Source organism: Scomber scombrus, chromosome 12, assembly GCF_963691925.1.
Source record: "Scomber scombrus chromosome 12, fScoSco1.1, whole genome shotgun sequence".
Classification (NCBI taxonomy): domain Eukaryota; kingdom Metazoa; phylum Chordata; class Actinopteri; order Scombriformes; family Scombridae; genus Scomber; species Scomber scombrus.
Window position 1 is genome coordinate 15,914,900 of NC_084981.1, and position 13,180 is coordinate 15,928,079.

A 13,180-nucleotide genomic window follows, 5' to 3' on the forward strand; every position below is an offset into this window, starting at 1 on the left:
GATGAAGATGTTGAAGATGTACCAGAGCATGATCTTTCACATTTACCTTAGTATTTACCTACAGTCCCAGACTAACCCAATGCATGCACACACACACAGACACACAAACACACACGCGCGCGCACACACACACGCACACACACTTTGTTTGATATTTTCACATTAAAGCTTCATTTTGTAATTGACTGAAACCATTTCTGGTTGATATTTGTCAACCTGCTTATTTATCCTTATTCTACTTGTGATGTGTACAAAACCTTGGCATTTCACCCATGTAGCACATTGTTGAACATTAAAACAGAATAATTGATGCGTACATGTTAGCAGCATTTTAATGTTGTCAAAGTAGAGTTTGTGTGAGTATATACACTCACATACTGGCCACTTTATCAGGTACACCTAGTTAGTACCGGGTTTTGCTTTCAGAACTTTCTTAAAAGAAAAATGACAGTGTGACACAGGTACTTTTCCCACCACATTCTAGTAAAATCCAGGACCCTGATATGCTAATTCTCAAACCAAACATAAATCTGATGAAGCATTCTTTTTGTCCCTGACAAGACAGAAATACAGGGGTCATTGCACTTCTTCAGAGTCCAATGAGCGGAATGGGCATGACAGCCCTGGTTAGAACCAGTGCAGCGTCTGGATACATCTGCACCTTATACTGTTTAATAGTTTAATATATAACAATCTATAAAGTAAGTGATCCCTCAGAACAACTTTGTATTGATTTGCAGTGACCCTTGATTTGCAGGGGACAAGTAAACCCAAACCATGCCAGCGAAATGCCCCCCACAGAGCCACCAGATCCCCTTACTGTAAGGGTCAAGCATATGTATTTACAATTTATTTATATGAACAATTGTTTGCACTGAAAAGCAATGTTAAAATCAGTAATAAAATATTAATAAAAGTCCTCCCCCTTTCTATCTCTGTATGCTAAGATATGGTAATGAAAGCCTGGGCAAACACTTTTGAAATCCAGAGCAAATATTTAACTATCATCATTGTAGCCTCAGCATTACTGTATTGATCACCTGGCAGTCATTCTTCATGAGATAGCAGACAGCAGTGCACACTGTACCTTGCTCAGTGGACTGATCAGCTGATGGAGGCATGCTCTGTTTCGTCAGTGTCAGAGTGGTATTGAACATATCTTATCAATCACTTTGATCATCTCTGAATTTTAGAACTTCTTGTGACAACTTTCTATGAATTTAGCTCAGATTAACCATAGCATTTCCTGAAAGTTCTGTAAAACTAATGCTTGTATGTTGAATGAATTAGGCCTTATCAGCAGATTTCCACCCCAGGGACTACTTTGGGCTCCCTGGTGGGTTCCCATGCTCTGTGTTTCCTGTGCAGATCAGTGAGCTGAGCTGAGCTGATCCCTCTGATGCTCCTTTCCTCCCCATTCTTTGCAGATACCCAGGGAAGGAAGATTGACCACCCCAGTGAGTCCCAAGAAGCTTGTATCTCAATCCTGCTGATAGCAACAAACACATACACCACTGCAGTCTTCTCCACAGCAGCTGGACTGCTGTCAAAACAAAGACTCTCTGAGGAGTCACTGTTACAATAAAACAGTCTCTTGATGAGTGATATCACCTGCTGTAAACATGCAGTTGTAGATTAAATTTTTTTTTTTTTTTAAATCCTGAGCTCATAGCTAATGCATTAATTGCCAACAGATTAACTTAATGATGAAATACAGGTAACAACTGATTTTTGTTAACCACTTTAAGAGCACATGATGGACGTCCCACTCATCTGTCCTCATCTGTGTTGGCTTCCTCTCACATTCATACTGACCCTCGCCCCTCTAGGTGTTGCAGGTCTAAAACCCCTAAGCCATAAATCCTATTAGTGGGGGATGCTCTGAAGCATTATGAGTTGTTGTTTTTCATTTTTTACTGATTGCATTATCACTTGCTACCTGAGAGAAATCTTCCCCCTTTAGGCATATTTTGGTCTATACCATTTATATGTCAAAAGGGATATTTTGTAGAGCCACAAAAGTAGTAATTTACACAAAAGCAGATAAAAGCGTAACTGGTTCCACCTTGAACCAAAACCTAGAATTATTTTGTAATTGGCTTTTATTGATGCAAATTTCTATCAATAGTCACCTGCATTTCTACAGAAACTGATTATTCAAGCTCTGTCAGAAAGCATCCGCTTAAAACCTCACTCTTCCCTCTGCTGTGTCACCTCTCTCTCCACCACCTTGGGCTCATGCATTTTTGCAAATTGGACATGGCAGGGGCAGCCTGGGAGACGGAAGTTGAGACCCCTCGGTCGGAGGTCGTGTCACTCTCTGGGTGGGGGAAAAGGTTGTGTGTCTGAGTCATGATCAACATTATGTGCTGTTTCACATGCCATCATGAAGAGTGTACCCTTCAGTTCATCTCTCTTCCCTTCATCCTGAGTGCATATTGGTTCATTTGTGGGTATAACATTGACAGAGATGATAAAGATCTATGTTGCATGTTTTATGTCTGGCTGTGATTCAGGCGTTTGTGACCTGTGGTTGTCCATGTGACCACTGAGTGTAGTACATCATGTTATGAACATAAAAACACACCCATGATAACGTGTACATAAAGACATGTCTTTTAGGAAAAGAATGAGAGGGTAAAGGGTAAGGATTACAGTGTCAGTCTGGTGCAATTTAAGTATTAATCTGATCTCTTTTTGCTTCTCTCAGTTGCACCTGACGTTAGGTCTCCAGGTTAAGCATAGTATTATCTTCAAATACTGCCTACTAGAACAATGTCCTCTCTTTCAACTCTGCTACTGATGTACAATTGATGTTGAAGCCCACAGTATCACAGGTGTGTCACACTGTTGAACTTTACAGTGGACAAACATGTTTTTCTGTGTGTCTTTCCCACACATGCACCGATTGCTGTGTCAGTAGGCTTTCCCTTTGTTTGATTATGTCTACATGTGGGTATAAGTGGGCAATTTTCTGCTGAGAGAGAGCCAGTGCATGACAGAAACAATCACATACTTAACCACACAAAAAATCATTGCATTTTACACATCTCATTTAAAGTGGTGTTGTCAAGATAAATCCAAAATTATAATTTTACCATACCTTTAAATTATTGTGAATGAACATTTTTGATGCACCTCTTTTGCACTCCCAATCACAGTATACCTATTGCAGAAGTTCCACAGTAGCCGCAGGGAGAAAGCTCGGTATGCTGATGCTTTTGTTGGTGAGAGGGTTTTGCTGCATGCCAGGGAGAGCAATCCAGCCAGCCCACAGGGGTCATCAGAGGAGGGAGGAGTTTTGATTATGATCATTATTTGGTAAATAAGATGTCAACAAGGTGTTTCCTTGACACTTTATTGAGTAAAAGGAGGAAGGTGCAGAAATGAACTCCCCTTCTCAATGGGACCTCTAATCTCCTCTTTCATGTCCCATCGCGTCTGAAGGGTTTCAGCTTCGGCTGCCATGTGCTAGTCTGCCTGGGCCTGGAACTTCTTACTTGCAGGTGGGGTGAGTATCCTGGCAAGCATGTGTTTATAAAACCCACTTGTTTGGGCACAATACTTGAACTAACTTCTTTTCAGCGAACAGTGTGAATCTGTGCAAAGCCTTTTCCCAAAGTCCTTTAGAAGGCGACAGCCCATTGAGAGTAGAGAAGAAGGGATTACCTTCCTCGACAGTGGTGCATTTCCGAGAGAGCTGATTAGCTCTGCATTCATTGTTAAATCGAGCAAAGGAAGGCCCTAGAAGAGTGAAAGGATCCAAATAGGTGGGCCCAGAAATAAAACAGCCGCAGGAAGCCCTGCACAGGCAACCCAAAATTTTCCCAACATTTCTTTCCCTCACTCCTAAGGAGGTGCTGCGTGAAAAAGGAGATTAGCATACAAAATTAGAGGCGGAATGATTTTTAAGGGCAACTTGCCTCATGCCCTCCACCCCCAGGCCCTACTCTGTCTGGACAAAGTTAATTAAACTAGTATTAAACAGTAAAGAAACTTCCAAGCGCTCGGGAGTTAGGGGGCTCTTTGAGGATTAACATGATGAGGGAGAGAACGGGAGGTATTTTGTTGAGGCGAAATTGAGAAAGGCGTGATGGAGGGAAGAGTATGCTGAAGAGTTTTCCATTCTTACTGCTTTGCCCCAAAGTATCCTAACCCCAGTGTGAACAATGTGAAGAGTACGTCTGTGTTTACCTCAAACCATCAGGTATTACTACCACAAAGAATGCGTTAAGGAAGGATGACCACTTTCTTTCGGCTGAATGATATCATGATTTATTATTCTTTCATTACATTTTTATAGAAAATAAACCAAAGATGACTAACAATAAAACAAAACTAGGAAATGCTGTGCAATAAATTAACAATGTACAGTACAAAGTGCTTCATTTTATATACAATTAAATACATGGAGAGGGCAGTAAAGGTCAGCGCGAGCCAACTGATGTGAGAGCAGACTGTACCCTAAAATGTCCAAATGTGTCTTTGTGAAATAAAGTTAAAAGTTTGGCACTGATAGTTCATATTAATACAGATGTCTGCTGGGCTGAACTTCTTATAATTTACAGAAATTCAACCTAATCAGTCTTTTAAATTACTCATTTGTAGTCAATTATGTATAGCTCAATAGTCAAAATCTGAAAAACTAATAACTGTTTCAAGTTCAGGTTTTTGTTTGTATGAAAATAAATAAATCATGTTTGGGAGAGATTTGAAGTCAGTGTCAGAGAAAAATGCCCAGTGACTTTTCAAAATGTATAAAAATATATTTTAAATACATTTATACCAACAAAAAAAACTACAAAGTTGTAAAAACTTCCTCTTGTCTTCTCTATTGTGTTTTTTTGTTTGTTTTTTTGTTTTGCACATTCCACTGTTGTTAATCTTTAATACAAAACTGACCATGAAGACAGCCTTAATCTGCATGTTTGCTAAATTGATTTTTTGTTGTTATTTTTTTTAAATACACACAATCTGAACAAGCACAGACAGTTTGGATGTTGACAGAAGACGCAGTGGTACAAATATGATGACAACATTGGAGAAGTGATGAGGATGCTCAGTGCTTCTTCCTCAGTCTGAGGTTCTTCCGGCGGCTTCCAGCACTCTCATTCCTTCCCCGCTGACCTCCTTTCTTCACACAGAAGTACTTGGTCACTGTCTTTCTGCACTGCTCACACTTCACCGCACAGCACCAGTGGAATTTGCAATTACAGCTCGACACCATCTCGGCTTTGCGCTCCTCCACGGCCAGCCCGCACTCTCCACATAGCCTTTTGCAGCTCCGTTTCTCCCATTTGCTTAAGTTCTTGCCCTTCTTGAGGCACTCACGGCCCTCTGTGCCCGGCAAGCCCAGTGTGCGGTTCTCTAGGCAGTAATCAGGGGAGTCTTCAAGGTGGACCAGCTCCTTGCGTGAGATGGAGTTAAAGGTCTCAGCAATGGCCCCTCGGCTGGCCGCACTATTACCTGCTCCACGGAGGAGATCTACCTTCAGAGCCCTGTGGTACTTCTCCTTCAAGTAGTTCCCCACTTCCCTGAACTCTGGCAACTGCAGCCAGCAGGTCTGTGTGGTGCAGCTCCCCGACACCCCGTGGCATTTGCATGTCCTCTGCATGGTTCCCTTCACAGCCTGGAGTTCAGAAAAACATAGAAGAATTGAAACAGGGACGATTCACGAGTACTATGTTTTGTTCTGAGTTTCAAATGAAAAACTCAGTCATAATAAAGGAATTGATTATGTGGGTGTGAGTATGCACTCATATACATATGCACATGTGTGTCTATGTAGGTATAAATGTGTGTTCAAGTGTGTGTGTGCAAAAGACAGGATGTCCATTGTCTCCTGATTGATGTGTTGTCAAATTAACTGATTGTATTCTCAAGGTTTTCTAGTGAAGTTGAAAAAAGGATGAATACACTGAAAGGAAGAAATGATAGCTACAAGTTCCTTTGCTGAGGTTTTTTTTTTTTCTTTTTTTTTTTGTCCTGACTTTACCCAACACAAAACAGCTGTCAGTTGAAAAGGGATGTATTCTTTCCGTGAGGAGGGGATGAACTTTTCTGTTAAGCTGAATCAAAGTTTCACATTGAGTCCCATTGTCACCCCAGAAGAAATAGGAGTATTTATTTAGCATGTTCATTATCAACATGTTTTCTAGTGTGAGAAGACCCAATGGAGAGTCCCATTGAGAGGAGAAATGAAAAAGGAGTTTTTCTCTCCTTCTATCCCCATTTTTTTCTGTTACAATGATGCTCCAGGTGCCATGGGGATCCTAGGGCCCAACAGGGGGGAGCAAAGGCACCATAAACAAAGAGCACTTCAGCTGCATGCCTGTGGTCCCCTCAGACTCCCTTGGGGCTAAACAAAGACCAACATAAATGTGGGATCCTTATTGCAAGAATAAAACTAAACACTTATTTTAAAAAGCAGCATAATATAGAATGCTGTGCAATGTCTGGCTCCCCAGGATCACTAATTAAGCTTGCACCAGTGATCCTGAGATTCTTGAGTTGAGGTATTGTCATAAGGGGCATTCAGCACTGGTAAATAGGCCCTTCTGGTACACCGAACACACTGTTATTATTGGGGACGAGTGGCACCTCACTTATAGCGATGTGAAAGGGATGCTTGGGTGGCACACTCAGTGTAAATCTGAGAGGGGAAAAATGATTCAAAAGGTGCTTTACACTGTGCAATCAGTTGGAGGGCCAGGAGAGATCCCCAAAATATCAACCAAGCTGCCACCCAGTTTTTGTGGGATATAGCAGATAAATACTGTATGATTCAGGCTTAACAAAAACAAGCAGCCTGAAATTAAAACCAAGGTAATAACATCACTCCAAATGGATGCAGTGGGTTAAAAGCATCCACTGTACCTTGCGCCCAGCCTCGTTATTATGGAGATTCATGGCTGCCCGTGCATCCTGCCCAGTCTCCAAAGCATCAACAAATTGTTTGGAGATGGCCTCACCAAAGCCAACATTATCACTGCAGCCACCCCAGAGCCATCCATGACCACCTAGGAGATAAAGAGAAGGAAACTTATCCTGCTGTTTGATTGCTGTTTAAATGATCTGTTCACATATCAACATCTTTTGTGAACATCATCTTTAGTCAGAAGTTATTTCACACTACCTTTGTTTTACATATAGATCTATGTATTTATCTTACCTCGTTGTCCGTTTCTGCTGTCATCACAGCCACAATTGTCAAAGTCCCCAAGACTGCAGTTCCTGGTTAGAGTATACATGACGCCAGCGGAGCTGATGGCATGGACGAATGCTGTCTCCCGATTTGCTAGGAACGGAGAAGCTCATTTACTAACTTTTTTCATCACACAGATCATTGAATAAATACTTAGACATTATACAATCTTCCAGAAATCAGTAAATACAAGTAGCTGTACATGGATATTGTCATATTGGGACCATGTTACCAAATTTGAGGTTAATTACCTTTGCCTTCTGAATGCAGCTCATATGAAATTGCAAAATTTGTCTCATGTGTCGTTTGTATTGTGAAAACCAGTATTGCTTACACGAGCCTAGAATAGAAGCAGTGATTGCCATGGATGACGTAAATTGGATTAGTTTGTTTGTTTTGGCTCTAGCGACCATGGTCCCAGTAACGATCCCAAATTGTGATGAATCTTCTGATTAAGCAAGCATTTAAATTTTGCAAACAAAAAACTCCTCCTCTGTGAGAAATGACAGAGTTTTGAAACAAAGCAGATGCTCACAGTTACCATAAAACTTTTCCTTAGGGGTATTTCCCATCCAGAACCAATAAAAGGCTAGACTTACCACTGCGCAGGCTGCTGTGCGTGGACAGTTGCAGAGCTCTCTCAGGGCAGTTCCAGCGGTCCCATGCAAACTGGTATTTGCACTCCTCTATGCCACTCTGAGCTCCTGCTGCCACACTGCTAGAGTAAATCAGGTATGCCTGCAGAAGAAGAGGCAAGAAAATCATGCGCAAGCCCCCCACATCTAGCAACAAAGACAACATGGTTTAAGACAGTGAGATTAATCATCTGGCATGATTTAATACCCTAATACATCTACCTTGCAGTAGATTATGAACTGGTTCAAGTGGTTGCATCCCACCTATTAAATCCAGCCCAAATAGTGGAAAATAACTTTTAGGAGGTTGAATAAACCCAGAATACACAGCTCAGACATATAAAGAGACAGTATATGCAGTCTCTAGCAGTAAAAGGTTGTAGATGGCTGGCAGCTGGCTTTGAAATGTGTAAGTTGTGCAGGTGTTCAGTGAGTCCAGAGCAGATGTTACAAATCATAAGAGAAGTTTTGGCATTTCTGAGCTGATTGAGTGTTCACAAAGTCAAATCATGTTTGAAAATAAACTAGGAATAGTGTTGTAAGCCAAGTTTAAAATTGAACACATTGAAATGTAAACATTTCATTGTGTTCATTGAAATTTGTATGCATATGAACAAGTCTTCTATGTTATGGAAATGTTTATAACACACATTGTTTGTTTAGTGACAAAAACAATATGAATTCAGTCAAACATGATCATACTTTTTAAAACTGAATGGTGAATACAATGAATTTGTAAGTTCTTTTAAACCCGTACGTTCTGTTCTTGGCTTTCACCCACTGATCTGCTACTTGTTCAGACTGTGTGAACGATAATATAACTAATATGTCTCAAGTGGCCTTTGGAGAAATGGAGTACCACCTCTTTCATAGGGGTCTGGCTCACTAATGATGACCACCCACTACAGCAATGCCTTGCCCTCGCCTCTACTGCCTCTTAACACATTCACCCGCGGATACACAGAGCCTCTGAATAAGGTCAAGTGTAGGGAGGGGGAAAGAAAATCACAAAGGGCCAAGAATATCACTGATATATCAGTGCCATTGTTGCATGCACACAGGTACCAGAGCTTGTCCTTACACTTCAGTTAAGACATCACAAAGATGATAAACTTGAACTGAGTACACTGGAAAAACACAGAAACCATGTTTTCTCTCCCTCTCTCTTTTGGGAAAAAAGGGACAGGGAGGAAAGATCAAAAGAAAGTTGGCTTACCTTGGGTCCAGTCATCAAGAAATTATTCACTGACCTGGAAAAGGAGACAGCTTATTCACTCAAGGAAGCTAAGTGTCCTTCACAAATTCCTCTGCTAACATCTCTCATTAGTGCGCTTTGTAACACGCTAAACCATGACACCAGTAGGTAACCAAACCGTAGTGAACAATTCTGCTGGTTTTGTTAAAACATTTCTAGAAATGGAAGAAATGTAGCACACTAGGGTAATGCCATACAATTAAAAAAACTCGATCAAGATTTTATCATAATTGGTCGAATTTAGAGTATTATAATTGAATAGTCCCAACCAACATTCATCAATTCATCAAGTACAGATGATGAATCAAAGGTTTAGGTGAAACTTTTTTACATTTTTAAATGAGCACCTTTTTTTTTAATAAAGGGCTTATAAGTAACTAATGGCTTTATTATTGGTCAATAAATAATTTACTAGTGCTTTATTGATCAGTTATGAGCCCTTAATGAAGAAGAATTTGGGGTTGACAGGTTGTAACACAGTTTGAAATGTTGGTAATCCATTTCTAAATACTCGCTTTCTAATCAGCCATCAAGTCTGCAGCTATAAATATTAGTAAATCATAAGAAAAGTGTTTTAATCCATCAAATCTGGAGTTGTGAGTGGTTACAAATGCTTAATGATCATTTCCAGCCCCTTTCTAGTAATAAGCGGTAAGATGATGTAACCAGTCAGTGGGCATTTCACATCTTGGCAACCCAAAAGTTGTCTTACAACTGATTAATAAAGCATTAGTTAACAATTCATTGACCATTATTGAAGTCATTAGTTACAACTTCCAAATTTTATAAAGGCTGGTTTTTCAAACAGTGGTACTGTTTAAATTTATGTAAAAAAGGAAATTAATTTAAGTAGCTTAACTTCTTCATTTCCGAATGCTCAATTAAGTGATTTTATGGGTCATTCTAAGCCTTTTTTTAATGAGTTATAGAGGCCTATAAACAAATGTATACTGACAAAATTAAATGTTTGTGTTGCATTTATTGCCACAGCCATGACATGTAGAGTTTGGAGATGAGCATCATCTGAACACAAAATTAAACAGAAAAATAAAGGAAAAATGCTATTTCATCCTAAACATTACTTACCAGCAGCAGTATGACCTCATGTGAGCCAGGAGGATGAAAATGTAATAGAAAACCTCCAAATGCATGAACATCCTGACAGGTGAGGGGGGATGACGGTCACTCAGAGCCCGTCCAAAGCCTGCAGACAGTCTAGCGGTGCAGAGGAAACTGAGCTCCCAGCACATGCAACTTCACCAGGGCTTCCAAGGAGATTCAAGGAGGGGGCTCTGAAATGGAGCTGCTCTCGTCCCAACAAGAGATTATCTGCTTAATTAAAGATTTTCCCCCCTCTTACTCTCCTGGCCAATCAGAAGTATTGCACCAACGAGAGACTGCGATGATCAAAAGGGCACCCTGGGCCTTCAGGGCCGGGCAACTGGGGCTTCCCTGCCTCTATTCAAGAGCAAAGGAAGATCTGTTTAATCCTATAGGAAAAGTGTAACACTGATCCCTTGAATTTCTGACCAGAAAAAAAAGTTTATTTAAGTTATCTAACTCGCAGCTGATTGTCAGGGATTAGTGGGAGATGTAGCCCTCTGGATGACGAATTGCTTGATAAGTCTACAAAAAACTGTGCCCATAGTGTTTGTTCTTGAGGAAGTAATTCACGGTTTAACAAAGATGTGATTGAATCAATGTTTATCACTCTGAAACACAAAGACTGTTACGGCAGAAAAATAACAGCTTTGAAACTGTCTTTTGACCACTTGATTCAGGATGGGGTCAAACTCCCTCATTCAATTTGCAAAACTGGTGATTTCTGGGAATATTTATTTTATTATTAATTAAAGGGATCAACTGCAGGAACTTGCGCAACTTTTTCTCAGTACGGAAGGTCTATTTCTACTTTGCCCACATCTGCGCAGTTACAGTCGCAGAATTGGGTCTGATGATATTTTAGATACTTGTTAAAACTGCAGACATCAATCTAACGTTCCTTTCTTTTGGGTGAGGTCAATTGATACGCAAAAATAAGTAATATTATCTTTGCTTTTGAATTAATACATTTAGAAGAAAGTCCACGAGTCAGCTATACCGATAAGAGAAAAGTGTCGCACTATTTAGAGTTAGTTTTTTCTACTTTTGTAACTTTCACGTTTTATGAAATATTTCAGTCGTGTCAATCTAAAAGTCATTACAGGATAACTTTGTTTAACCTTGTTCTGGAGTATTTAAGAGATACATTTCCTTTGAGTGATGATCCCCCAACAGAAAACGAAGGGTGAGGGATTGGGACATTGGATTGGGCCTATAGTCATTGATCAGATATGCGACATTTGCATCACTAATCCAGACGGTCCCTACCTAACACTGGATGAAGGGTTATTCCCTAATAACCTCGTCTGACCCTTAGGTCTCTTCCCTTTGGCTCAGGCAGCCCTTTAGCAAGCTTCTTGTGTGCAAATTAGGATTAGAGGGGGGAAAAGTGATTTGGAGGGCGAACTTCTGAGGGATGTTTGGATTAAGATTTAAAGAGGAATGACATGAGACAAAAGCAGGATCCGTCCTGTTGTTTTAGTTTTTTTCGGGGGGGGGGGGGGGCGGGGTTTAAACACAGGATAGATGATTCCTAACAGAAAGCATCACCAAAAATGAATTATTGCAGCAAGTAATTTTCAAAAGCTAAATATCAGCAAACTACCATAATTATCTTGAGTTGCTGCATGTGCTATAGGCTACATGAATGAATGAATAGCTTTATTTGTCACTGTACCGAAATACAATGACAAATAAAGTTATTCATTCATACATGTGAACAATAGCAGAATATCTAAACCACATTTTGCACAAATTAAATCGCATACTAGGCTATAATGTGCGTCAAATTGGACGAGATGAGAATTACACATGAGTACGTTTCAAACTTTTTGGGCCGTTTCATATCCTTCTAAATTTATGAAATGAGATTCCCCAGCGTCACATATTTTAGTTAACACGCCCTGTGTGGTGCTAAAACCCTCTGACTGTCCTCACCGGAGTGTCTGAGTTATAACTGGCAGTGTGACCACACAGAGGTGTTACATGCCGAGAAGAGGATGGCCTGACAGTCGGCAGCCAATGGACAGAGGGCTGATGTCACCGTTGGGGCACCAGAGATCAGCAGTGGTGGGACCACTTGCAGTAACTTTTGGACCAGACCCACTCAGTCTGGCGGCTGCAGCTCTTTGGCACATTTACCAATATCATCATGTTCAACAAGCAAACGACATTTACTGCTTTTGCACAGAGGGAAGATGTACTGTAGCCAATTGGTTGCTCATTTAACTTGCCATAATTCTCCAGCAGAGGGAGCAAGTGCGCACATCCTTCAACAATTGTAATACGCCACCTCTGAGCAAATTAAACTCAAATAGTGAGAGCTGGAAGGGATGTAACCATTTGCTCAAGGGCTCTTCAAAAAACCAGCTACATAGCTGACAGGAAATTTTGAACTCAACTCATATTATGTCTCAACCTCTCTGATGCTCCCATCAGCACCAGCAGCCAAAATGAGGACAAAAACGAAATGATTGCAAATTGTATTACTCCAGAAAAACTAGCAAAATGACATTAAGTACTATATCTACTGCAAGCTGTCCTCAAAGAATGTGGAGACTATATGTGCAGGTATTTTAAATATGCATGGTTTAATGGCCGTTACGTGTGTTGTGGTCTTACAACATTGTTAGATATGAGTGAGACAAGTAAGCCAAGCATGAACAGCAGAGGTAGATTCCCATCAGTAGGCATGCAGACAGGAGACACAGCTTTCGATGAACAAGTACAAGATGTCCAAAAGCATCAAAGGTAGATTTTTAGAGATACTGTGACTGCAAGATGAAGATAAAAACATTCAAAGATTCTCGACAATTAAACAAATAAAAATGACCACCTTAATCCCTGCTGGAGAAGCATAAATGTGTGTTGTGCTGACAGACAGTCAAACCCATAACTATCAATAAAGTTTTCCATAAATACCAATATGTCACTGTACTGCACTATGGGAAGGAGTAAAATCTAACAACCTTTTGTCACATGTGG

General features: G+C 40.4%; 1 protein-coding gene across 1 annotated transcript; it reads right to left on the reverse strand.

Annotated features, from left to right (window-relative positions):
- Nucleotides 1–5,059: 5,059 nt before the first annotated feature.
- Nucleotides 5,060–10,251, reverse strand: wnt8b (wingless-type MMTV integration site family, member 8b). Its single transcript, XM_062430137.1, has 6 exons — nucleotides 10,181–10,251; nucleotides 9,056–9,089; nucleotides 7,804–7,942; nucleotides 7,172–7,297; nucleotides 6,877–7,019; nucleotides 5,060–5,629 (listed from the first exon to the last, which is right to left on the reverse strand). The coding sequence occupies exons 1-6, from the start codon at nucleotides 10,249–10,251 to the stop codon at nucleotides 5,060–5,062; spliced, it is 1,083 nt and encodes a 360-aa protein (XP_062286121.1).
- Between the last annotated feature and the right edge of the window lie 2,929 nt (nucleotides 10,252–13,180).

Bases quoted from the DNA above. Each gene is read 5' to 3' on its own strand.
- wnt8b (XM_062430137.1), bottom strand. From the start codon at position 10,251: ATGTTCATGCATTTGGAGGTTTTCTATTACATTTTCATCCTCCTGGCT. The intron at 7,298-7,803 runs GTAAGTCTAGCC...CTCCGTTCCTAG, and splicing joins GCACAGCAGCCTGCGCAGTG to CAAATCGGGAGACAGCATTC. The intron at 5,630-6,876 runs GTACAGTGGATG...TCTGAACTCCAG, and splicing joins ATAACGAGGCTGGGCGCAAG to GCTGTGAAGGGAACCATGCA.